We start from the raw sequence: 27,072 nt of genomic DNA, 5'->3' as shown, positions 1-27,072 counted from the left end.
TACGACCCCACAGTATTCGCTGTTCACCGGCGCTTTTAGGCGAGCAATGGTGCAGTCGAATAAATTTGAAGTCATCGCGGAAGAATGCAGCAACGACAATAGCAGCAAATCATCGCGACGCGATGTGACGCGATGGTGCATCGTAAATTCGTCGGAAGCGAAGATTTTCTTGTTACACGCACCAATTTGCATGAGGATCCTGCACGCTAGTCCCGGGAAACTCCTAAACCAGGATGACGTAGTCCCTAAGACGAGAGACAAAGCCGGCTCCTGGAACCCGTTCGTGGATGGTGGTTGGGTAGAAAGAGCTGAACGATCTATGCGTCGCCACCCACGTCGCCCCGGGCGTCTTCGTCGGGGATGATGATGATGACGATGATACGCGCATCCTTTCACCTCGCCGGGGGTATCCTTATATATACAAGTATTCGACAGAGACTCACTTCGCAATGGTCCGAGACACGCGGACCGCGAAGGAACAATTCAGCCGATCGTCCGCGACGATTCATCACGAGATGATCCGGGCCCCGACGATCCTCCTGCTGATCGGTGTACTGGTCGTCGGATCAGGTAACTATTCAGCCGCTCCTTCTCGCTTCGATAACTATTGTTCAGTCTACTCGCGATCCGCGGGCCTCGTCCTCGCATTCCTCCGCTATTTATACGCGTTGACGCATCGAGTCCTTTCGTGACACGAAACATCACTGCTTTCAGGAGCCTACAGGACCAACTCCGGCGCCGGCAGCGTCGCACACAGTACGTACAATCCTCTCGAACTGAAAATCACCGGCGACAACGGAATTAATCGCCAGGTCCGATCATAGCTCGCGCGCGATCTTCTAATTACAACTTGTCTCGGCGTGATCATTACGCGTGATTGTTACTTTGTACGACGCTCGTTACGTCCTCTGCCTTCTCCACGGGTTTTCCGCTTGCTCGTAACATGTCCGTGTTCCCCGCCGACTCGAATTTTCATTCAAAACTGGTTCGCCTCGACCGGCTCCGGTATAAATTCCGTGTGAAGCGTGTTGCTCTTTGGACTCGAGATTCTACGACTGGAAAATGCAGGATAAATTACCGGGAAGGTAGCCTGATTTGGAGCAGCGATTAGGTTGAAGTAAGATTCGTAATTCTTTTCACTCCAAAACCAAGGCATTTCTTCTGACTTCTTTTTATATTCAGGGTGTCCCGGTATTGATGGTACAACCGTGGAGGGGGTGATTCCACATTCGAAAACAAGTCGAAAATATAGAATAAAACTTTTTCATCCGTATTCGAGAAAATCCAGTTTGAAAATGCAGCGAATACGCATGCTATTCGATAGGAATCGTCTGACGCGTCTGATCATGACCAACCAATTCTACTTCCTGCTTCCTGGATCTTTAAACTCGATTTTCTCGAAAACAAAACCCCAAACGAAAAAAACTTATTCCGCAATTTTCGACTCATTTTCTCATGCAGAATCACCCCCTCCACGGTGTCGTACCATCGATACTGAGGCGCCCTGTATATGTGAAGTTTATTGTGACACTATTAGTCGTCCTTACAACACTTGAATTTGTAACATGAGAATTGTTCTAAGAAATAGTATAACAATTTTCAGAGTCGTCGTTCGAGTGCAAAGGGTTACAGTGTTACATTGTTCCTGGTGCTGCTAATTGACTGTGATTCGTGAATTAGATCTCACCTAGATGCTGCTCCTAATTTTATTACCCCCATTCATAGATTCAAGAAGAAGTAGATAAAAGAAGCAGATAAAAGAAGTTCAAAAAAACTTTTAGAAATTGTCCCGCAGTACCATTAAAGACCGTTTGCACGGTTGAAACATTCGTTAAATTGCAGCGATCTTTTTGCAAGCCTGGCCGATTTAACATACAAAATATTAATTAGAAACAGAAGCGAGAGAAGGTGCTAATACTAAGTGACAATGATACATATAAAGAAATATTATTTTTAAATTGCTAATACTAAAAATTTTTAACTAATTTCTAAAAATTAAATCTAAACAAGATGTCAGATTTATTTCTTGATATAATTGAAATATTCCTCCAAAATTAAATTCGACAAAAATGTCTATGCTCTCGCGAGCTTGTTGGGAAACATTTATGAGTAGCGCGTAAAGGTAGCGTTTTGCAATGATCGAAGGATGTTGCACCGTGTATTCTTGCGTTGCTGCAGGCGCTGCATCCGCATCCGCATCGGCGAGTGCAGGAGCGTTCGCATTGAGCGGTTCTGACGCATTCGCCGGCGGCGTGGAGGTTCCCGGAAGTGATCACAGCGGTCACAAGGGGGTTCGCAGCTACGACGGAGCCGGATACGCGAACGAGAACCGGGAGGACGATGGTCATGGTCATCGTTCCGGTGGTTCCGGGCCCGGGGGCAAGACAGACCGGAACGGGTGTCCCAAGTGCGAGCGGAAGTGGGAGGACGACGATTACTGGGAGAAAGAGGAGGACTGGCAGGAGCCGGAAGAGGAAGAGGACGACTGCGACGACGGAGACGACGGACAGTACAGGCCGGAGCATCATTACGGTCACAAGAAGAGGCCTGGTGGATCTGGAAAAGTGCACAAAGTCGGTGCACCAGGCGAAGAAGGACAACCGTGGGCTGGAGGTCCTTCAGGCGCCTCGGGGCCAGTCAAAGGTGGGCCTGCGAGCGGTGGAAGACCTTCACCGGGTTCCCCATGGAACAAGCCAACGACTGGACAACAGCCTGGTCAACAACCTAATCAACAGCCCGGGCCTGGATTGAACGGCGTACCTGGAAGTGGCCCGCAGCCGAATCAACCCGCCGGAGGCTGGAACAATAGACCCCAAACTGGTTCCCCGTGCTCCGGTGCTGGTCAACCTGGTTCGAGCTGCAGTCAAGGTCAGCTAGATTTTTGACGAGTTCTTGTTTGCACGGTTATTCGTTCCCACGACTGGTTTCAGGCACCGAGATAAAAAGAAAATTGAACTGGAATTAACGCTCTTGCTGTCCGGATATTCGAGTATTCGGAATACTCATTGTAACTCGAATTCCGAATCCGAATATCCGAGGGCTAAGGCTCCTAGTATCCGGATATCTCGTCTCGGATATTCCGATTCGGATCTCAAATTCCGGATTTCGATTCGTAATGAGTAGACTCCGGATTTTACGCATTTATGACGAAAATGCGTAGGTGCAATTTAAAACAGTGAAAGGTTAAATGACTTTAAGACTATTTCCACTACATTAAAATTATTAATGAAACATGTAAATTTATATTTAGCTCTTGTGTCTTGCGATTGAAACACAAACTATTTATTTTGAATAAAAGTGTCTAATAATGAGTAATCCGGATACTCGGATATCGAGACAGTAAGAGCCCTAAAGGGTACTTAGAGCCCTAAGTTCGGTACTTAGAATTCTCATTCTCGTTCTCTGTTTAGGCTCCGGCGGCGTCGGTCCCGTGAAGCAAGCGCCTATACCTGGTATACCAGCGCCTACTTATCAGAGTCCTGCGACCAATCCTCAAGGGTCGCCAGCAGGATGCAGTCCCGGTGCTTATGGCAATTGTGGAAATAATCCGGATGGTCAGCCTGGACCTCACGGAACTCCTCCCGGCTCTCCGTACGGTGGACCAAATTCTGGACAGCCGGGTGGTCCAGGAAACGCAGCGAACCCCTGGAATCCAGAAAATTCAAAGACTCCAGGCGGTCCAGGAAACGCACCGAACCCCTGGAATCCAGGAAATTCAAAGACTCCAGGTGGTCCAGGAAACGCAGCGAACCCCTGGAATCCAGAAAATTCAAAGAATCCAGGCGGTCCAGGAAACGCACCGAACCCCTGGAATCCAGAAAATTCAAAGACTCCAGGCGGTCCAGGAAACGCACCGAGCCCCTGGAATCCTGGAAATTCAAAGAGTCCAGGCGGCCCAGGAAACGCACCGAGCCCCTGGAATCCAGAAAATTCAAAGAGTCCAGGCGGTCCAGGAAACGCACCGAACCCCTGGAATCCAGAAAATTCAAAGAGTCCAGGCGGCCCAGGAAACGCACCGAACCCCTGGAATCCAGGAAATTCAAAGACTCCAGGCGGTCCAGGAAACGCACCGAATCCCTGGAATCCAGAAAATTCAAAGACTCCAGGCGGTCCAGGAAACGCACCGAACCCCTGGAATCCAGAAAATTCAAAGAGTCCAGGCGGCCCAGGAAACGCACCGAACCCCTGGAATCCAGGAAATTCAAAGACTCCAGGCGGTCCAGGAAACGCACCGAATCCCTGGAATCCAGAAAATTCAAAGACTCCAGGCGGTCCAGGAAACGCACCGAACCCCTGGAATCCAGAAAATTCAAAGAATCCAGGCGGTCCAGGAAACGCACCGAGCCCCTGGAATCCTGGAAATTCAAAGAGTCCAGGCGGCCCAGGCCCCACAGGAAATCAGCCGCAGAACGGCGCAAGCGCGAATGCTGGTTCCAGTGCCTTTCCAGGAACTTCTCCTGCAAGACCAGCTCCTGGACAAGGACCGAACGCAGGACAATCTCCAGGATCCAGTCCCGCGCCGACGTATAACCCCCATTTTGGGGACAAGAAACCAGATTCGGGTAACGGGCCACAGCGGCCTGGATCGCCACCTGGCAAACCCGCCCCTGATCACGGAGGTTACAATCCGGAGAATGGGAAAGGACGAGGGAAACCGAATCACGGCAAGCCTAAACCTTCCGATGATGACGAGAGCAAGATATTTCACATCAACGTGATTCCTGCGCCAGGTAGTCCGACCGGCGTCAGACCCCATGGCACCACGAAGGGACCGTACGGTGGGACAGGTACAACGAAACCAGCATTTGCCAACGGACCCTCGGAAACCGTGAATTCCGCGCATCAACCCAACCTGTATGGTCAGCCCACCACACAGAAGCCTTCCTATCAGCCAGGACCCCATGACGGAACTGGAACTACGAAGTCGCCTTACCAACAGCACGGAGGAACCACGAAGCAACCCTATCAGCCTGGTCCGTACGGCGGCCCTGAAACTAAACCTGGTCAAAATCCTTATCAACCGGGACCGTATGGGGGAACTACAAAGCCAGCTTACCAACCTGGACCTCATGGTGGGCCAGGAACGCCGAACCAACCGTATCAACCTGGACCTCATGATGGGCCAGGATCCACGAAGCAGCCCTGTCAACCTGGACTTCACGGTGGAGCATGCCCCACGCAGCCGAATCAACCAGGTCAAAATCCTTATCAACCTGGACCTCAAGATGGAACGGGCCCCACAAAGCAGTCGTATCAACCAGGCCAAAGTCCTTACCAACCTGGACCTCAAGATGGAACAGGTCCCAGCAAGCAACCATATCAACCTGGGCCCTATGGTGGTCCTGGAACGAAGCCTGGTCAAAATCCTTATCAACCTGGACCAAATGATGGGCCAGGATCCACGAAGCAGCCCTGTCAACCTGGACTTCACGGTGGAGCATGCCCCACGCAGCAGTCCAATCAACCAGGTCAAAATCCTTATCAACCTGGACCTCAAGATGGAACAGGGCCCACAAAGCAGACGTATCAACCAGGTCAAAGTCCTTACCAACCTGGACCTCAAGATGGAACAGGTCCCAGCAAGCAACCCTATCAACCTGGGCCCTATGGTGGTCCTGGAACGAAGCCTGGTCAAAATCCTTATCAACCTGGAGCTCATGATGGGCCAGGATCCACGAAGCAGCCCTGTCAACCTGGACTTCACGGTGGAGCATGCCCCACGCAGCCGAATCAACCAGGTCAAAATCCTTATCAACCTGGACCCCAAGATGGAACTGGCCCCACAAAGCAGTCGTATCAACCAGGTCAAAATCCTTTCCAACCTGGACCTCAAGATGGAACAGGCCCCAGCAAGCAACCATATCAACCTGGGCCCTATGGTGGGCCAGGAACGGCGAACCAACCATATCCATCTGGACCAAATGATGGAACAGGATCCCCGAAGCAGCCCTGTCAACCTGGACTTCACGGTGGAGCATGCCCCACGCAGCAGCCGAATCAACCAGGTCAAAATCCTTATCAACCTGAACTTCAAGATGGAACAGGGCCCACAAAGCAGACGTATCAACCAGGCCAAAGTCCTTACCAACCTGGACCTCAAGATGGAACAGGTCCCAGCAAGCAACCCTATCAACCTGGGCCCTATGGTGGTCCTGGAACAAAGCCTGGTCAAAACCCTTTCCAACCTGGACCTCATGGTGGGCCAGGAACGGCGAACCAACCATATCCATCTAGACCAAATGATGGAACAGGATCCCCGAAGCAGCCCTGTCAACCTGGACTTCACGGTGGAGCATGCCCCACGCAGCAGCCGAATCAACCAGGTCAAAGTCCTTATCAACCTGGACCCCAAGATGGATCAGGCCCCACAAAGCAGACGTATCAGCCAGGTCAAAATCCTTTCCTACCTGGATCTCAGGATGGAACAGGTCCCACCAAGCAACCCTATCAACCTGGGCCCTATGGTGGTCCTGGATCAAAGCCTGGTCAAAATCCTTTCCAACCTGGGCCCCAAGACGGAACAGGCCCCAGCAAGCAGCCCTATCAACCAGGTCCTTTCAGTGGCCCTGGAACGAAACCTGGTCAAAATCCTTTCCAACCTGGATCATACGGAGGAACTACGAAACCGTCCTACCAACCAGGACCTTTTGGAGGTCCAACGACCCCGAAACCATTCCATCCCAATGGGCCACAGGTCGGAGGTACTGGAAACAACATTCCCGGTGCAGAAACAACGGGCTGTTCGGGTCAGTCTTGTGGAAGCGGAAGCGGAAGTGGGTGCAGCGCGTCTCCGGATCAGAAGAAGCCTTGCGGAAGCGGAAGTGGGTGCAGCGGTTCTCCGGATCAGAAAAAGCCTTGCGATCAAGATGGTTCTACTGGTGTAGACAAAGTTCTCGGTCCGCTCGGAGACGGTAGCCCTGACGACCTTTCCCAGAATACGCAGCATGTATTCCCTGGAGGAAGCGGCCCTGCTCCTGGAGGATCCGGTGGACCAGGATGCAGTTACGGTGGCTGTAAACCTGGTTCTCCCACACCTGGAAGCTATGGCGCGCCTGGACCTTACGTGGAGAATCCGTTCTTGAATGGAAAGGTGTCTGCCCCTGTCGGAGGTAATTGCTGAAATCACTAGATTGTGGATTTCGTGCATTTATTAAAAAAATGGACAGTAAAAATTGAAACGCTGGAAAGATTAGAAGAATTTTCAACTTTTCCAAGTCATCTATTGACTCAATTCTCACGAGCACATCTTCATAGCTTTTTGAATGTTTAAATATAATTATAAAATGAAAATCTCAAAGCGGTCACTTGACCGATTATGTATATATCATAGGTTTGGTGATAAAGGAGGAGACTTCTCGTAACACACGGAGACAACTTTTATTTTACAAAAAATCCACAGTCTCCCATTAATTAAATTAACCACTATTTTCAGGCAACTCACAACCGGAAACCACCAGCAAGCCAATCGGCCACGGCAACCCGTTCTTAGGGGGCGCGGCTGCACCTGTGGGTGCAGTTGCAGTTTCAGGTGCAGGATCCTGGTCCAGTTCAGTCGGTAAACACGAATTCCCGCCGACCGGAGATGCGCAGAAGCCCGTCAGCAAAGATAACCCCTTCTTCGGACCTGGTGCAGGATTCTCGCCAGGTGGCGCTGGAAACGGTGCACCTGCCGGTACGTTACCTGGACATCAGGGTCCAGCAGGCTCACCTGGAGATGGATCCCCTAATTTCAACGGCGCAGGGCATCCAGGAGCTCCTGGATCCTACAATCCTCAACCCGGTGCAAATTCTGGACCGGATTATAATCAACATCAGCAACATCCTCTGGCGACGATTCGCGGCTCCGGGAGCGGAGGCGGCGTCGGAGTTGGCCCCGGCAGCTTCGGAGCTGCTCCAGGGGGCGGAGCCGGCTTTGGGGTGGCTACAGGAGGCGGAGCCGGCTTCGGAGCGGCTCCAGGGGGCGGAGCCGGCTTCGGAGGAGCGTTTTCGGGCGCGTTCAGCAGTGCTCAATCCTCCGCAGGTGCGTCCGCGCGATTTTCGAATCGTTTTTTAAGGCTTCTAACCCGCAAGCCGCGTTGCCGAGAATGAACGCGACTGAATGAACGCCTAAGGAATCGTTTCAATAAGGCGGTTTCCCACGGTAACGCATTAATCAAAGACGCAGTTTGTTAATTGGCTAATCGCCGATCGCAAGCTTCCGGTCTGTTTTGAGACCGTAGCCTCGTTATGTTGTGTAACCGTGAATGAAGAGGAGCGTATAAACATTGGTTGTAATTGAGAAACATCGACTCGTCGAGTATTGCGCGTTAGAGAAGAGAAGAGAAGATCGGAACGAATGAATGAAACGAGTATGTTTCTTTGCAGGTGCAGGTGCACAGCCAGGTTTGGGTCATGCCAATGGCGGAAGTTGGTCTGGGAGCAATGCTGCGAGCCACGCCGGAAGCGGAGCCTGGGCTTCGAGCGGAGCTTCCGCTTATGCGAGTAGCAACGCCGGCAGTAAGTATCGCTTTCCTTTGAAATTACGCGAATTAGATCAATCGGAGCCGGTATTCGTGGTGGGGTTGATTGGGGATCGCGTACAGCTGATTTCACGCTAAAACAATACTATAAGTTTTAATAGCAGTCTCCTCTTACAAAACGTACCACGAATATTAGCGCGTGTGCTAGTTATCAATGGACCGCGGATTTTTATGCAAAATAAAAATTGTCTGCATCACTAGCAAGGAACCAGTTGAAAATAATATGTTTACGTACATATGTTCTTTCAATCTTTCTGCTATTTCCAACCTCGTCCAGTCATTCTTGTCGTGAACGCATAAAATCCGCAGTCTGGTTATAAACAAATTAGCGTCATGCTAAGCTGGAATTTTCCGGTGACTCGATCCCGTAATTATCATAATGAACGTTTCAGGTTGGTCCGGCGGCGTCAAAGGTTAACAGAGAAGTTGAGACGAGAGTGCAAGACATTTATGCTCGAGGAGCGACGGTGTCGTTGACGCGTCGAGATCTCGACTCGGACACGCTATCGTTGTCGTTAATGTCCGCTTTGTACTTTTAATTTCGCTTGTAATTTATTCGATTCCGTTCCTCCCCCCTGGCGAGATACAATCTTGTACGAATAAGAAAAAAAAAGAGAATGTATTATTTCACCGAGCGGCGGCGATCTCCCGGTAATTGCCGGTGAACTAATCGCCGATTCGTCGAACAGATTGTACCGCTATTACACGACGCGATTACGATCGACGGCTGATGCCGCGACGGATAATCGCTAATGACATAAGCGATGTACCGGCCGCGTGCCCAAACGGATCCGACGTGTATCCATTAAAACCAACAAAACGAGTTATGCACGTTGTTTAATTACGAGCCGATTATCCGCCATTCATTGTCCACGATCCCTCTGTACGCGATCATTTATATCCGTTTAGAAATCTGCAGTGGAATAGCGATCGTTCGCAGCTCAGTTCGCGAAATCGCTGCATGAAAATTGCAAGACTATAGATATCAGAGATGCATCGACTATTAATAGGATTTCCAATCATTGTGCTATACCGAAAGCTGGGAAATCGTGTTTTATAATCCCAAGCAAAAGTATTACGTTGAATGCCACGTCAGTTATGTATGGGTGACACAATTATTTAACCAAGTCTAATAAATTAATTGTTATTGTAAATTGGATTAGGATATGGAGGATGTAGAAGGGTCGAAGGAGTAACCAGTATGATCAGATTTGTCTTTCCAGTTTTGGTTTCTGTTAATGAAATGTGGAGGTGTTAATACAAGTATTGAAACAACAGAAATTCTACGAACAGTTGTTCATAGAAGCTGCCCAGTGAAACGGAACCTGCTTCATCACATTGTCGTTCGATTAATAGCCGATTGATTAGAAAATGAGAGTCTTGCGAGGATTGAAACAGAAGAGTCGATAAACGATTCGATAGAATTCGACAGGAAACAGGTTGCAATCGTTTTATTACGACCCGTGCGGTTTCGAAGCGCCGAAACCAGTTTCCGCGGCGCGATCGACGCGAGGCAATGATCGAACGATCATAAACAAACCGCAGTGTCCGCGGGAATTCCGCTTACGCTTACATCATCGTCGGACTCCTCGAGGCGCTGTTGGTCGCGAATTATTCATGAGGTTCTGCTCGACCGTCGCTAGAACAGATGGGAGAAGTCGAAGAACCTTATCGATTCGCGAATCGCGCAAGACACAATGGATCCGGGATCGAGAATCGCGCTACGATCGACCGCGTCGTTGCGTCTCCGAGGAATTTTAATGTCGAGGCTCGTAGAATGGACGTCGATCGAAGGATCAGACACGTTTGATTAACGCGACCGCACGGTGTATTTTCGTCTGAATGTAGTCATCGTCGCGAACACGGAAAGGTAGAACGCGACGAATTATTATGAATTATGCTGCACACGTCCAACAACAACGATCAATCGTTTATTCGTTATACAATTGAACCGTAGTACGAAAATATCCTCCACAGTCGCTTCAGCTCAACAAAGTCCCACTTTATTCACGATTTCGTGTTTCGGAACGGATACAATTTGCAAAGCGATCGACTATTCTAGAGCTCGAGAATGATAACAGGGCGTAGAGAGAATCAAAGGGAGTACAGATGACAAGGGATGATCACTGGGAAATTACAGAAACGCGTGTACAGTAGAAACAAATTTCATTCTAATTCGTTCGCGGGTGAAACTTTCGGGAACGTTGCTTCGCTAGCTATCGTCTCCTCCATGGTTCCAGTATCTCGTCCGTAGTTTCACGTGGTCTTGCCAGCCGAGACCTTGTACGAGCCTTTCCCGGAGGAGTCAATGTTGGCCGAGCTGCTGCTGTGGACACCTTTGGCGCCGGTCACGGTGCCGCTCTTCTCAGCACCTTCGTCGATGTCGCCCATTCGGGAGAACAGACTGCGTTTCGAGAAAAGGATGATTAGACGTTTGATCGCTGGCGTAAAAGCTAGATAAACGAAAGTGAAACTTACTCTGGTCCGTGGCCACCGCCGCCGTAACCACCATAGCCGCCGCCAGGGCCCCCATAGCCTCCAGCGTTTGCGCTCGCACTCGCGCTTGCATGAGAATTACCGCCGGCGAAAGCGTTCGCGTTTGCGATAGCTTGCGCATTTGCGGAGGCGCTGGACGTTGCGGCCGCATTGGCTGATGACGATGCTCCTCCGTATCCACCACCTGGGCATCCACCCGGACCGCATCCGCCACCTGCTCCGCCTCTACCACCGCCATAACCTCCGGCTCCACCACCGCCATAACCTCCGGCACCACCTCCGGCGCCACCGTAACCACCTGCTCCGCCACCTCCAGCGCCACCGTAACCACCGGCTCCACTTCCTGCACCGCCGTAACCACCGGCTCCGCTTCCGGCGCCACCGTAGCCTCCAGCTCCGCCTCCGGCACCGCCTCCAAGACCACCGCCAGATCCGCCTCCGTGACCGCCTCCAAGACCGCTACCACCTCCAAGACCGCCACCGCCTCCAAGGCCGCCAGCACCTCCGCCACCGCCTCCAAGGCCGCCAGCACCTCCGTGACCACCTCCAAGACCGCTACCACCTCCAAGACTGCTACCACCGCCAAGGCCGCTACCACCTCCAAGACCGCTACCACCGCCAAGACCGCCACCATGACCACCAGCACCGCCACCATAACCGCCAGCACCGCCACCAGCGCCTCCGTATCCACCACCACCGCTACCAGCGCCTCCGTAACCACCAGCTCCACTTCCAGCGCCGCTACCAGCACCAGCTCCACCACCATAACCACCGGCTCCGCCTAAGCCTCCACCATAACCGCCGGTTTTTGTTACTCCACCCGATCCTGGCACAGAAATGAACAAATATTAGTTGTCGGAAAACTGTCTAGGGCGATGGGGCAAGTTGATCTTTTTCGCATCTATCAAATCAGCCGTTCATAACTTATTCTTTTCTACAATATGTAAAGAGGAAGGTTTAAAAATTCTTTTTACATAATTAAGTCGAACTAAAACTGCAGACACGAGAAAGTGAAAAATGTATCAACTTAATACGGCTGAACCGACTTCCACTATAGTCAAAATGGTGGATTCCGATGCTTACCTCCGCTTCCTCCACCACCGTGTCCGCCACCACGTCCTGCGCCACCACCAGCACCGGATCCACCATATCCTCCAGCACCACCTCCGGCTCCGGATCCACCATATCCTCCAGAACCACCTCCGGCTCCGGATCCACCATATCCTCCAGAACCACCTCCGGCTCCGGATCCACCATATCCTCCAGCACCACCTCCGGCTCCGGATCCTCCATAACCACCGGGGCCGGAGCCTCCGCAACCACCTGAGCCACAACCACCTGATCCGTGGCCTCCAGCACCTCCAAGTCCGCCTCCATGGCCTCCAGCACCTCCGGCTCCGCCTCCAAGGCCACCGCCACCTCCAAGACCACCACCGCCTCCTAGGCCACCACCGTGACCACCGCCGCCTCCTAGGCCACCTCCGTTACCGAGGCCACCACCGTTGCCAAGGCCACCTCCATTACCACCACCGAGACCGCCTCCAAGACCGCCTCCAAGACCACCTCCAAGGCCACCGCCTTTTCCACCGCCGAAGCCACCGCCTTTTCCACCGCCGAAGCCACCGCCGCTACCATAACCTCCCCCTCCACCACCGCCGCCGCCACCACCGCCTCCACCGCCAAATCCTCCCCCAAAGCCTCCTCCAAATCCGCCGCCTGCACCGCCGCCTAATCCCCCAAGGCCTGACCACGGGGATCGTTTCGCTCTTATCTCAGCATCTGCAGAAAAATTACCTAATTAACCTTCCTTCCTCAAGCAATAATCCAGCCGCGAGTTGTAAAATTATAAATCCGGTTGGATCGTGGACAGAATCTACGTATCCCGGAATTCCCAAGATCGATCTTCCTTGGAAATTCAAGAATTCTTTGAAAAGTTTACATATTCGTCAGGGTCATTATATAGTGTAGCGACGTCTTCAAAGAATTAATGAATCCTATCAACGCTTCTTCCATCCGTGATCGAACAGTTTGTACATTAAGTAACCACAACTTTGAACAGCACAACACAAGAGCATCAGATCAGCACCGACGTGTACACGTTTGTTTGCGTATTGTTTTAACAGAACTGCGTCCACTTAGCGACAACGGCACGGCTTAGACACTTTTCATTTTCCCTATTCCCTCTTGGTTGTTGCGAGAGCACGTCGATGCCGTTCAGATGTTCGGTCATAGTGCTGTTACACGGATGACAGCCTTAATCCGTGGAAAAAACGAAGTTACAGATCACGTTGGCGGAGGCACGACTGTCCGATGATTGCCAACGAGATCGCGAAACAGTGAAGTCAGTGAAAAAGAGAAAAATACCTTGCGCATGGACGCAGACGAGGGCCACTGCGGCGATCAGTCCGATTTTCTGGTACCGCCACATAGTCGTCGAGAGATCGATTCTTCTATTCCGCTGTTACGCGAATCGCTCATCTTTATATCGTCCCTCCCACTCTGATTAGACCGCGGATCTTCCTGAAACGGTCGCGACGCTTCCTCGAACGCAGATCTAAGCGCGAAACGAGGCAACGGGGGCAAAAAAACGTCCGTTGGCCAAGGCTAAGGTAATCCGGCGATGATCGCACCCGCGAATCCGATATCCTGGCTTCTCCGAATATCCGAACTCTTCCGCGAATCCGATCGCCTCCAGCGACTTCGGCACGTCGTTGAACTTCCGTGTCAATCAACGTCTCTCGCCTTTTTTTTCGACGCTTAAGTCATACACGAAACTCATCCTAACGAGGAAGAAAAAGTAACGACTTTTTAACGTTCGCGAGCCTTCGTCAACCTTCTTGCCGTCGCGATTCTCGTATCATCTCGGATGTTCGTACAGCCGCCATTTTGACGAAGCTGGTACGAACCGTTTCGAATCGCAAAGCCACGATGCACGCGGACTCGCGAAATTCTTTTCTATCTGCTAGACTTTTAAGGGAAACTCAAACACGGTACATCTAAATTTCGAGATATTTATTGAATTATTTATTGAATTATTACAAGTGCCATTTTGTTCCCATAATCTTTCTCCATCTTTCGCGAAACTTGCGTTTTGCGGCGAGAAACTTTTAAATATGATTTTTTGTGTCGACCAAAGAGTTAAAGTTTTTGGCATTATGGGAATTTTGTATTGACCTAAAGAGACGAAAATCTGAGGGTGTAATGTCTAATGTAATTAGCACATCCCAAACAAGCTCCAATAGCTTTTGAAGCTATAATTCACTCTGTTTCCTTCCACATTTAAGAGCGTACAAAACTAACAAAAATTAACGTATCCTAATCAAACTTGTTTCGAAAAATGCCTGAAAGATCCCTTTGTTACACGTATCCAGACCTGTCCAAATGCCACCTACAGAAAACCGGCACGGACTTTCCGGACAGCCCAATACAATCTCGGATGTTTGTACAGCGGCCATTTTGACGGGGCTGGTACAAATCGTTTTGAGTCGCAGATCGTAATGATGCACGAGGACTTGAATGTTTATGCAGCCGTCATTTTTACAAAGATGGTACAAACCGAGATCTGGAATGCACGCGGACTCGGGAAATTGTTTTCAAACAGTAGTTAGACCTACCACCTCGCATCTTTCCGCAATCGCAAAAAAGCAGAGTGCATCAAAACACATAGATTAGACAGAATGAATCTCTCCGAATGATCTCTCGGATGAAGTGTAAGAGCAAGCATAAGTATCCATGTCGCGAGCATCATTTTTCATTGATATTGCTTTCGGTGAGCCACCCTGACAGAATAATTTTTCCATTAGCATGGTCGTATTCCGCCATTATTGTGGCCTGACTCGTGGACCCGTTGTCCTTGAAGCGAATTCAACTCGGCGACTTTCCCGCTTCGACCTTGCGCTTTTCCACGATCCCGTGATTCGTTCAGAGAATCGAAGACGCTCCGCGATGTTATCGCGTCGCGTTATCATGACGGGGGTTCCCTCTGGTCGAGGATGAATTCGACAGATAACAATTGGTAAAAACCAGTGGCCCGGCGACTGCGTCATTGGAAAACGCGCGCGGTTGTCTCGGCTGAAACGCTTTTGAGGATCGATAAAAGGACGGCAATGACGTACAGCGATCGGAAAGCGCTCGAGGAATGCTGACGAGAAAAATCGTCAGGCGATAACCCCAGTTCGATTCGTCTGCTTCGACATTGACCTGGATCAGCGAACAACATTCGAATTTCTAGTACGCTAAAGAAATAGATCGCGGATTACAAAATCGTCTGGAGATCGAAGCGTCGCACAATGTTCGAGACAATCCTAGAAAAATGCAATTCTCGAAGCGTTAGCAATTTAATGTAGATTGTGATACTAGCCACAATTTTAACTAAATATATGAATTTGTTGATAAAACTGAAGCAGGAAAATCGAATATAAAACTCGAGACATTTCCTGGAACACGTGCTGCTTGTTGAACGTTTACTCGATTAATTCGATTTTTACAAGTTACGTCCAGTATTATAAAGCCTTCGAAAACCACCAAAAATGTTTCGGAAATATTAACATTATTCAGCATCATTATTCAAAATATTTTTTACATTATTAAATGTATGTTGTTTGTAGTTAATAAATTACTAAACATTTCGGTATTGTACCAGTAAGTTGCACCATTTTCATATGTATAACATGAAAAAATATATATATATAGAAGGGCAATATTCTAGGTCGGAGGAAATGTTTCATTTTGGAGTTAAAATAATTTCGAGTGCAAAGGGTTAACAATTTGTCCGAATTTTTCATCTTTATCAACTTTGAGTCGAGTTTGAAACAATGTAACGAGAAGTACATATCTGATTTTTTGCATACTATTTCTGGATACATTCTACTTGAAATAGCAATTGACTTTATTCGCCCATCTTTGCCCGAATCGAAGAAATCCATTTTCTTATATTCTCATCTTTATCTTATATTTCACGCATTCCCAACAACCTGATAAATAAGTTTTCGAAACAAAAGTTGATCGGTAACCATACGATAATAAATTGCAATACAAAAATTTAGCAAAAAGTTTCGTATTCAATAAGAAATCTAATATTTTTCTAACAAAATTCTATTTTCTTTTTTTCATCAATCGATACACCCTCTTGTCATTTTTAAAAAAAAAGTATTAAGCCCCTCAGGTGGAAAACGTATTAGTTTATAAATTTTCTGCCGACTCCGATAAGAGCCCGAAGACTGTGCGTCGCGAGAGAGTTTCTTTTTTTCCGTACGCGCGATTCCATCGCGTACAACACACAATTAGTTTCGTCCGATTCGCTCACGCCGCAAGGATAAAGTCTCTCGCGATTGAATACCAGTCTGACCGGATTCGCATATCGTAATTAATACGACGGGAATTATTACATCGACGCCGATTGATCGTCGCGATATCGGGGAAACGGTTTTGCCGGACATATCGCTCGCGATCTGTTTACACGCGGGTATTTCCAGCTGCATTTTCACGCCACGAAGACGACGAACGTTCGGCGAAAATAAACGAGTTTCGCCACGGGAACGGTAAAACGAGAGAAAGAAAAAAAACGATCCATCGATCCGGCCCGCGTGCAAATTGCGCGTACACACACCGGCCGCCGCCGACGCTCATTAAGCTCGTTAGCAGAAACCCATCGGACCTGAAAAACTCCCTACGCGGAGATCGGAACCGCGATCTGTTCTCACGAGAGCGACGCAGAGATTGAAGAGAGAAGAATGAGCGATTCTCAAGGTTTTCTTGAATTTTTTTTTTTTCGTTTGTGCCGTGTTGCGCGCTCTGTAATACCTTGCAGGGGACAAAAAAATTCACGATGAGTCACTGTAGCGACTCCTACGCTTTTCAGAACGGTAAAGAGATTGTTTAAACTTTGGTCTTGTTCTGCTCTTTGATCGCACGTGATGGTCAAACGCTTTTATCGGGAGAATGTACTTGGGACCAATGAAACAGTTTCAAAAAGCACTGGTTCACACGGTAACTGTCATGGTGGTCACTGGTGACCGGCGCAAGGGTCACGAGGATTAAGAAAAATGAATATTAATGTATCAACTACCTTTTCCGCAACATTCAAGAAACGATCGAAGGTTACAAAGATTTTCAGAATGTTTTATGCCTACAACCTTGAATGACCACGGACCTCAAGACTCATCAGATCACTGATCAAAGTCACGGTCACTGACCGCTGATCGTGATCGGCGACCAAACTCGCAGCCACAGAGATTGAGAGAAACAAAAGTTAGTCCCTCTATTTTATTTAACAAGAAATCAACCGAAGAATACGATAGCCGTGATCATTCAAGGTCACTCGAGGTCAAGGACACATTAAGAAGTGGAAAATGAACATTTCTTGCGAATTCTTTGTGTTCTTTGCATAACACGATCAGCTGAGAGCGTCAATGTGTACGTTTATTGCGAAATATCGATACATAATGTTACATAACGGCATACATTTCGAGTCCACGTTATGAAACTCGTTTCGATCGGCAAAAGCGGTACAATTCTGTCTTTTCTTTCTTTTTTTTTTTTTGAGAGAGAGTGTCTATTGTGTTTTTTGTTATTTTTGTTAAATAAACGTACGAGCGCTGAACGATTGCGATCCGACGTTCTGATCTTGTCAGTACGATTCTTCTTAGACGAGTATAAAACTAATTCTTTCTTCTCTTATCTTTTCTCTTATCTTATATATATAGAATATGTGTATATATATATACATATATTAATTAAATCCTATGTTATAACAAAACAATCGGAGCAACTGAAAAACAGATAACCATTAACCTGTTAACCGGGGAGGACGTGTCGATCGTTCGCCTCCCATCATCACTTCCGGTAACAAAATTCGTTTTCTCACTCGGTCACCTAAAAGCGATTACCGTTAACATTGTAATATCTATATCAGTCTACGATGTTCCGCGAGTCGAGTGAAACACGACGTCGATTCACCGAGTAGTCGCCCGTTTAACAGGTTACATGATCGTTATTGGTTCGTTCTCTCGGTTTCGCGCGACGCACTCGTTCGGGATAATTCAAGGTGAACTTGCGGGAACAGCTAAGTACCTAACGTCCACCGATTCCCTTTGCACATTAGCGGCGGTCCCGCTTAGTTTCACTTAGTACCACCACAAAATGAATTCCGCCTACACACGTGCGTCTGTGACACCGCTAGTATTAGTGGCCGTGCACAGCTGCATACGATAAAAGTCTGTTACCGCTCAATTAAAAGTGCCTACGTTGGTTTGGCGGCCGACAACGCTTGCGTAAAATAATTAAAAGACATTTCTTGCAGTCACGCCTACACCGTTGTGCACGGGACCTTTAAGCTCACCCGATCCCCATGTCTAAACAGAAGATAAGTGGCCACCGATACTAAAGCGTGCGCTGCCCACAGACGCACAAGGATAGTCAGAATTCACTGTAGTGGTACCGACAGTTTTGTTCGAGGCCGCCACTATTACGCACAGGAAAAAGTTGTTCAAAACGTTGATATTTACAACATCCCCCAAAAATCATTGTAATAGGGTAGGTAGCAGTTCCCAGGTACGCCTAATTCTAATCTCAACAAAAACGATCACCGGAAGGACTCTTTCGTTCGATTAACGGGGAGAAACAACAACTCCGCGAGCGCGCTACTTCAACAAACCGATCGGTAATCTAATAACGAGGGGGAACTAACGCTAACCGAAATTATTGTCTTTTTTCCAAGACGTGGATCATCGAAAGAATCTAACTGGAAAATTGGTCCAAGGTTTGCGCGCGTCGCGACGCCGGCAGCCTCGTCGATGCGTCGTATCGCGACGAAGGACGACGTACGTTCTACCGACCAACGATCATTTTCTGCGCAGCGCAGTAAAATCACGAAACTGGACAAAAATCCATACTTGTCGGACAGTGTTTATGGCTGTGGTCGCCGCGAGCGCGCTTATCGCGCGCGTCCATCGAATGCATTAGAGACTCGGAAAGAAAACGGGCGATGATACGCTTAGGTCTAAGGAAATCTATTTACACGCCGACTATCACCGTTATCGCGTGTCAGCGGTGTCGCGGTACAAGGAAACGCGATCCGATTTGTCTCTGTCGACGCTAAAACTACCGGATCGTCCTCCGATCCGATCTGGTCCATGATTTTTTTCCTTAAACATCGCCGACATTGTAAAGATGCCTCTGGCGAGAATTCGCCGAATATGATAAAAATCCGAATAAATGCAGTCTCGTTGGTTCCACAAGGCAAACCAGTCGCTTCCAGCGCTGGGTAGTTCTAGCGTCAGTGTCGGAATTCAATGGGGAAATATAAATGCTTCCTCCTACAGTCTTCGACTTCGTTTGATTGTCGATTACGTTTTTTTTTTGTTTTTGATCTTGATCTATCTCTGCTCAGTCCACAAGTAAGGCCGCACAATTTTCATGTCCCGATTTGCTCTCCGTACGGATCTCGTCCATCGAAGACGACGAAATTTCTCTTATCTAATATACTGTCTCGTTTAATCGAATACGCTAATAATATCCTTCCTTCTCGTTGAAGCCGACGGACCTATTACTGCGCCGCGCTCCGAATCACCTCCATCCACCTGAAAAATTGTGCAATGTCCTCAACATGTTCTTCCACTTTTCTTTTGTTTATTTTTGACCCTCACCTGCCGAACGTATAATCGCTCTCGGCGCGGAAGAAGTAGACGTGGTTCTTGAACTGCAGCTTGAACACGAAGTCCTTGTTGATGCCGTCCTTTTCGGAGGGCGTGGTCACGGTGTAGCCTAACAGCGGCAGACTGGCCAACGGGAAGTCGTCCTGGTGGGACTTGTAGAAGAAGAGACAGAAGTCCGTGAACACGACCCAGAGCTTTTGCCAACCGTTACTGTTCTTGAATTTCCGCAACAGAAATCCGCTGAGTTGGTTCTGAAACGAGGACACGATACTGTATCATCCAGGTGCCTTCTCGAAGGTTCTGTGGACCGGTGTGGACTCACTTGGAACGCTCGCAACCGATCGCTGTAGCTGATGCTGGTGTTCCGGTGCCAGCAAACGTGCACGGTCATGTTGTTCCTCTGGGACTCCTTCACGGTACCGCAGCTACCCCTGTTGCCCTCGGAGCCGATGCCGTCTCCCATTTCGTCCGCGGAGCCTAAAACTTTATCGAATCGTTCTTGGCACATCAGTTATGGCAATGCCCTGGCCCTATAGAAAGCGAGAGCAGCGCGGCCATGCCCACTCTCGACAAGCTCCGCCCACCGTATGTGCAGAGAGCAAGGTATTCACTTACTGGAGGACTGCAGGTTCAAGTAGGGCAATTTGGCATCCGCGTCGGCCTGCACGATCGCCATGTTCAGGTCCTCTAACCATCGCTTCTTCTCCTCTTCGTTGATGGCCGAGACTGTCAGGGGCCTGCAAACAGTTAAACCATAGTGAGGCAGCTCATAGCCAATTGCAGTCAGTCAGGTCAATTGACCTTTTAATAGCGACACACGGCTCCTTTTGACGCCTCCCTTATGGTCAATGATTCCACTAACTCTTCGCGGTCGAAGTCCGCGCAATGCAACGCTATGTTTAGTGTCGGGTATTAATGGAACATTAAAAGAATGAAGAATATGATACTTCGGTTCGCTGAAATGTACAAGGCGTGATCTCGCTTGCTCTGGAACTTGTCGAACTTGCTTATTCAGATGACTCGGTTTAAATGCTCTAACTTTTACGTAGTTGAATAATATCTAAGGGTTAAGACGCCTTTCGAGCGAGGAAAGGATAATGATGTAATTAACGGAGCACTCACTGATTCCCCGAAGCTTCGATCACGAACGCAAAGTCCGCGCCGGTCTTCTTGTCGGTCTCGCGGATCTTCATGCCCTTCAACGGCAGTTGGCCATGCACCCGGAAGCATTGAGCTCGTTGTTGGGTGCGGAATGCGTACAGTAACACGTCCGAAAACTGGGGAACAGTTAGGGGATTGGTTAAAGACTGGCCGGTCCTTCTTGAGCTTTCGCTATTGTCGTTCGAACAATGTATTACCAGGAAGAACATTCTCTGTTGGAAGCCCTTGCGACTGTACTTCTGCAAGCAGCCTTGCCTGATGAACCTGCGACCCTCCTGGACCAGATTGTCGAACCCGCCGATGTCCCTCTGCATCTCGTGTAGCTGAACCAAATTCTCCTACGGAGATACAAGACAATTAGCTCAACGGCGCGCGAGAAGGTGCAAGAGAACGATGGTGTCCTGATAGGTTACGGCCTGATTGATGATGCTGAGACCCTCCAGCAACGTCTCGCCTAGTCTATCCCTGGCTGCCAGGCAGTCCTCGAAGTCGGTGTGGTCCTTCGGGTAATGGTCCAGCAGTCCTGAAAGATCGGGGAATTTTAATTGTCAGTTTTCACAATAAAATGAAAAGTTCTAATCACCGAAACCGTAAAATTGAATCGTGGCGCAACGGGTTGAGCATCAAAATAATTTGGCTATCAAAAATCTGTGGCGGTGGTCGCAAACGCGTTAAGGTATCTGTTACTAGAAGCAATCAGTTGCTCCAGGGTTGCAAAGCGGCCCTGTGATAGAGCATTACCGTCTATAATACAGTTGTAATGCAACAACCGTTGCAACGGCTTCAGGAGGAACGAAGTCAGCGGCAGATAGCAGTGCTTCTGCTCCTCGAAGTCGCGGCAGAGTTGATCGAAGCGGCGGGAGGTTCTCGTGCAGTATTCCATCTTCTCGAGGACCTGTATCAGGTTCTCCAGGTATTGATCGTAGAGCGGCAGCACGTTCAGCATCGTGTTGTAAAGGAAATCGCCGATGTTGTGGCGCGCGTTGCTCTCCCATCGTGCCAGCCTAGCCTCCATCTCTTGAAGACAGGGACCGTGGACGTCCGCTAACAGCTCGATCAGAGAAACCACCGACTCACCCTCCAGCTCCGCCTCCCGGGACACCTCCTCGCGGAACCACTGCCAACAAAACGACAACCGCATCAGTGCCAAGCCCATTGCAACTTCTCCCTCGTCGCTGGACGCTCTGTTGCACATTTCATCCGATATTATGCAGCCCCTAATTGAAGACCTTCGTGAAAAAACTCCCTAACTCGTGGCACATCACACACAGCCCCAAATTGAAAAGCTTGGCAACCGATCAGGCTATTTATTTCAAGAAAATTGTATTAGGTCGCTGCACATAACTTTCTACTATAGAAATCTTGTGTTCCAAAGCAAGCACCATTGCAATTATTAATCATAACGTCCTAACAGGTTTATTGCTTCTTAAACTGATTCAAGTAGACGACGAAATAGAAGTTTCCTCTTCAATTCTGCTTAGTATATTTAACCAGTTAGCTGTTGCGACCTCTTTGAAAAATGTGTACCTAAGTTGCGTGGCAAAAATTAACCGCTGTTCGAATTATAGCTGTTTTGACGAGTATACTAGCCATGGCACAAAATATTTCCATTTCTTCATGACGAGAATTCTCGTCAAACACAGTTAACTGGTTAACTTACCACGTTTATCACGTCGAGATCCTTCTTGTAGGTTCGTTCGGTCATCAGCAGCTCCTTGGCTATGTAATACGCCTTGTCCGTGGGCCATCTCTGTTCAAATACAATTAACATACTGTAAAACTTGTGATACAATAGAACCTACAATTAATATTGCTCCGAACACTTTCATATTTCTGAGAATTACTAGCTACAGTGTGTTTCTCGGTCTCCTCAAAAATTGTTCAGACAGGTTTGAAAATCTAATTGAATGTAAAAATTCAACTAGCTTGTCGGACGGTGATTGACTTACGCGTGTTTGTGCGGAAATTTGCCAAAGCAAAAATCTGAACAAATTGTAAGGATGAAGGGGGTTGGTATCGAGAGCTAACCTTGGTCTTCCTGATCTCGGTGTCCTCGACCTCGCCGTTCCTGACGACCTGCTTCACCGGGCTGAGGTCCGGCGTGTCGACCATGCTCGTTTTCTCGCTGGCGAACACCGAATTGTTGTTCTCCGGTTTCTTCGGGGTCCCCGGCTTATTATCTGTAAACGAACGGGAGTCAGAGAGGGAATTCCAATGGACGCGGCCCTGAACCACAAACAGCGAAAAGACCACGGCTCGAGAAGAACGAGTACGGTACGAGTAAACGTAAAGAAGAGTGAACAGAGAGAGATAGAGAGAGAGAGAGAGAGAAAGAGAGAAAGAGAGAAAGTGTAAGAGGGTGAGACCGTGACAGAGAGAAACGAGAACGCTCTCTCGAGAAGATGAGGAGGCAGAGAAAGTGAGAGGATGTAGCATGCAGAACGGTGCACCGAACTGGCTATCCGGCGACGTCTCTCGGACGTTCGTCCCCCGCGACGTCCGGGAAACGAGAACAACCCCCCCACTTGGGAATGATGATCACACTGTGCAACCAGCGTTCTTGGGCGCCTAACTTTCTCTAAATTTACTTTCGTTACTCGCGTGCGCTGACAAACTCGATTCTCAAGCGGCCCGGAAGCTTTTCAAGGTGAACGCGCTTCAAGGAAACGCTGAAGTTCGTTGTACAGTGTCATCTTTCGCTGGTGGAATAAACGATGAATCAGTATTTTATTTTATTCTTTTTCTTTTCGTTTTGCTACTCTGGGATGCACGTGCAAGTGGTAAATTTTCTCGGTCGAATGCACACGCATCATCTACCACGCGTTCTCAACGAAATCGGAATAACTTATTCCGAAACTTGAGAGAAACGTGTTACGTGCTGCGTTGGATAAAATTGTCAGACTGCGGATGAACAATTTTCAACGATACAAATTTCTCTCGGTAGATCGAACATTCCCGATTAGCGTGAAAAAAGAATTGACTCGATAGGAGAAACAGTTTCCGAGATAGAAATTTGTAAGCGCAAAGTTCGCTTTTTAAAATCTGCAGAAATTGAGATGTTTAGACGTCCGTATTTTATAAACAAATTCGGGACCAGGAAAATGATGACTTAAACTACCCCTGATTTAGGGTGCACTATGTCGCATCCGATTTTGAACGAAATCGACTAACGTTTGTTGCAAATACTGATCGATTTGTCTCGAAGCGATATCGTTATAGATCTCCAAGCGAGTGTGTAGAAATTGAGATGTTTAGACGTCCGTATTTTATAAACAAATTCGGGGCCAGGAAAATGATGACTTAAACTACCCCTGATTTAGGGTGCACTATGTCGTATCCGATTTTGAACGAAACCGAGTAACGTTTGTTGCAAATACTGATCGATTTGTCTCGAAACGATATCGTTATAGATCTCCAAGCGAGTGTGTAGAAATTGAGATGTTTAGACGTCCGTATTTTATAAACAAATTCGGGGCCAGGAAAATGATGACTTAAACTACCCCTGATTTAGGGTGCACTATGTCGTATCCGATTTTGAACGAAATCGACTAACGTTTGTTGCAAATACTGATCGATTTGTCTCGAAGCGATATCGTTATAGGTCGTAAAATCGAAGGCTCTGTATTTTATAAATAAATCCGAGATCAGGAAAACGATGACTTGAAGAACCCAGTCGGTTCGATGTGAACATCCGCAGTCTGTAAAACACATAATCGTGGAGAACATAATTCGCGGACATGCTGTATCGCCAGACGGACGAGTGCCTCCTAAGACGTGCAGCTAATGCATGCTAATTAGAAGTCGTGTGCAAACGTGTGAACGTTCCGCTTTTCGAATGCATAATTCTCTGTAAAGATATTTGATCGTGCAGAGTGTTTCGAAAGGTCACGGTGCAGGTCAAAGAGCAGTTCTCTTTAAAAAAAATCGATCGAAAACGTAGTACAACCGTTGTCTGCACGCGTACGGGTGCAACGAAACTCGCGAACGTGTTTGCAGCTGCGAATCGATGAGAATTTGGCAAAACGCCGAGACAAGAGTAGACTCGTCCCACCTAAATTACGGGCTGAAATTTTGGCACGCCATGTCAGTTCATAAATATTACGATCAGATAGTTTCTCCACATTCTCGACCGATTTTTTCCGAGTGAAATTAATCCAGACTTGCACCAAGATTTGCGACGCGCTCTGCGAATCGTGGAAGCCATTCATAATACAACATAAGTCGCACTACACGGAGAAGTCTGGTGCTACCGAACGTGTCGACTCGCAAAACGATTAGCAGAAAAAATAATATCAACGAACAAGAACGACCACAACAGCAAGAGAGCAAGAATAGTAGCGATAATAATAAACATAGTAACGAACGCATCACTGACAGTAAAGATTAGGCACTGTTAGGGATTACTCACACATGGTTATTTGTCATCCGGCCGACCAACGAATCCGGGAGTGCGATAAAAAGATACGGTAATAAAGATCGGGAAGAGGAGGATTCGCGGGGACCGGAAGAACGCGTGTCGAACGCCAAACGAAACTGAATATCGAGAGAAACGAGGCAAAAGGGATGAAAAGAGACACACAGAGATAGCGAGAGAGAGAGAGAAAGAGGCGGAGAGAGAAAGTGAGAGATAGAAAGGCGGAAAGTCGGAAGCGGAAGCCGATATCGGGGGCGGACGCCGAGTCGCTCGACATTTAATCTGTAATTTTGCAATTTCTGCGTGATTACGTTACATTTGTGACAAAAATAATATTAGGTAAAATATGAGACTGTGAAGGCATTAGAAGAATTGCAGAATTTCAGAATTTCACAGAAATTAGTGAAAGGAAAATACATTTTTATTCAGTTTCTGTTTCTTAGAATTGCCTTCGAAAAATGTTTATTCTTCATACGAATCCGCAGTCTATTAATCTCTAATATGCGAGGCAGAGTGATTTATCGATCAATGCTATTCCGAATTGTCTTCTCACAGTCGTTGATCCTTAAAGAGGACGTTCGACTCAAAACTCAAAAGAGTTTCATAAAAAAAAAAAAGACAGACATGTCGCGTGAAGCGATCTTTCAGGAACATCTCCAAAAAATTTAAACAGAAATGCTTTATTACGAAGCTCGTGAGACCCGTTTTACCGATCAACGATCTCGAAAGATATACGTTTCTCGGATGATAACGGGTGGGTCGGAGCGGACCCGACGTCTACCGGGCCGCAGTTCTCGAGGATGAGCACACATCGAGAACAAAAACGTTTCCTCGATCCGTTCGTGGGGCTGGGGGAGGGAGGAGAGAAGCGTGAAACGAACGTCGAAATGGAAGACAGAAATCTCGTCGGAGAACGAAAAAACAATTAGAGAGAAAAAAAGGAAACGAAGAAAACGATACGAGAGAAACTTGTGGAGTACACACACAGAAGATCTCCGAGGCCACACACACTTGTCTCGCTTTGTATATAATTTATTATTATCATAATTGATGTATCAATAAATCGATAATGTACAATAGATTCCCTACGCTTGAAAAGTTGTCTTTTCCCATCCCTCGAAACAACGCCGTGATTTTTCACCCGTTATAGAATTGTCTTTTCTCCAACCAACCACCCCCACCCTCAACCCGAGAATCTTGTTCATCCTCCCCCCACACCTCCCCCCCTCTCCGCAAACCTACAAACCATTGTCTTTTTGAAAGACCCCTCCCACCCGCCGGCGTGTTCCACGAACAACGCTCGCATCGCGAACAACAAATTGTTGTCGTGTCGAAACAATCGTTGTCCGCGCGTATGTAAAAATGTATTATTTTGTTTTGTTTTTTTCTTTTGGTTTTCTTACGAATAGTCCAATAACGGGGGCCGGGGAGGAGGGGGGAGGGGAAATCACCGCCGCGCGTATATATACGGACCGTGTATATATATATATATGTATAGATTCATATGTATATATGTATACGTATGTATAGTTTGAACATATATATAGAGTTAACGAGTACGGTATGTCGATGAGCGACCGAGGGGACAAAAGAGAGTAATAACAATCGGAGAACGGTCCGATCGAGCGAGCGTGTTCCTCCTCGTCCTCCTGCTCTCTCTCGAGGGAAGAATGGCGACCTTGAAAATCCTGCTCCTTCGACACGGCGAACCTTTCATGGCTTTTCAGTTCTTTTCGCCGGGAAATAAACGCGCAGGAGCCTGGGGGGAAAACGTGGAAGCGCGATCGTCGGCGGATCTTTATGCGAACGACGATTTCTCGTCGGGGAA

General features: G+C 48.1%; 3 protein-coding genes across 8 annotated transcripts in view; 1 reads left to right on the top strand and 2 right to left on the bottom strand.

Annotated features, from left to right (window-relative positions):
- Positions 1-412: 412 nt before the first annotated feature.
- Positions 413-9,051, top strand: LOC143356552 (uncharacterized). The gene is made up of 7 exons (XM_076792346.1): positions 413-570; positions 715-756; positions 2,179-2,868; positions 3,411-7,109; positions 7,433-8,020; positions 8,365-8,496; positions 8,912-9,051. The coding sequence occupies exons 1-7, from the start codon at positions 450-452 to the stop codon at positions 8,935-8,937; spliced, it is 5,298 nt and encodes a 1,765-aa protein (XP_076648461.1). The 5' UTR covers positions 413-449; the 3' UTR covers positions 8,938-9,051.
- Positions 9,052-10,428: 1,377 nt separating this feature from the next.
- On the bottom strand, positions 10,429-13,443 carry LOC143356720 (uncharacterized). The gene is made up of 4 exons (XM_076792631.1): positions 13,380-13,443; positions 12,099-12,794; positions 10,998-11,841; positions 10,429-10,923 (listed from the first exon to the last, which is right to left on the bottom strand). Exons 1-4 carry the CDS (start codon positions 13,441-13,443, stop codon positions 10,776-10,778), a joined length of 1,752 nt encoding a protein of 583 aa, XP_076648746.1. The 3' UTR covers positions 10,429-10,775.
- A 5,848-nt stretch (positions 13,444-19,291) lies between these two features.
- LOC143356545 (FERM, ARHGEF and pleckstrin domain-containing protein 2) overlaps positions 19,292-27,072 on the bottom strand; it is a 47,268-nt gene continuing 39,487 nt past the window's right edge. For 4 of the 6 annotated variants that reach the window (XM_076792333.1, XM_076792334.1, XM_076792336.1 and 1 more), the window contains exons 12-21: positions 22,859-23,010; positions 22,491-22,580; positions 21,572-21,947; positions 21,244-21,353; positions 21,028-21,168; positions 20,792-20,946; positions 20,285-20,406; positions 19,992-20,152; positions 19,661-19,920; positions 19,292-19,594 (exon numbers count right to left, since the gene is read on the bottom strand). In XM_076792333.1, the coding sequence (XP_076648448.1) occupies positions 19,561-19,594; positions 19,661-19,920; positions 19,992-20,152; positions 20,285-20,406; positions 20,792-20,946; positions 21,028-21,168; positions 21,244-21,353; positions 21,572-21,947; positions 22,491-22,580; positions 22,859-23,010 (1,601 nt within the window). In that variant the 3' untranslated portion in view covers positions 19,292-19,560. Of the gene's footprint in view, positions 19,595-19,660; positions 19,921-19,991; positions 20,153-20,284; positions 20,407-20,791; positions 20,947-21,027; positions 21,169-21,243; positions 21,354-21,571; positions 21,948-22,490; positions 22,581-22,858; positions 23,011-27,072 lie in introns of those variants that run through there. The other 2 variants (XM_076792337.1, XM_076792338.1) reach the window with 2 other exon arrangements.

This window comes from Halictus rubicundus, chromosome 8 (genome assembly GCF_050948215.1).
Source record: "Halictus rubicundus isolate RS-2024b chromosome 8, iyHalRubi1_principal, whole genome shotgun sequence".
Lineage (NCBI taxonomy): Eukaryota > Metazoa > Arthropoda > Insecta > Hymenoptera > Halictidae > Halictus > Halictus rubicundus.
Note: the sequence above shows the minus strand (reverse complement) of the source record. Positions and strands in the feature narration are given on the sequence as shown.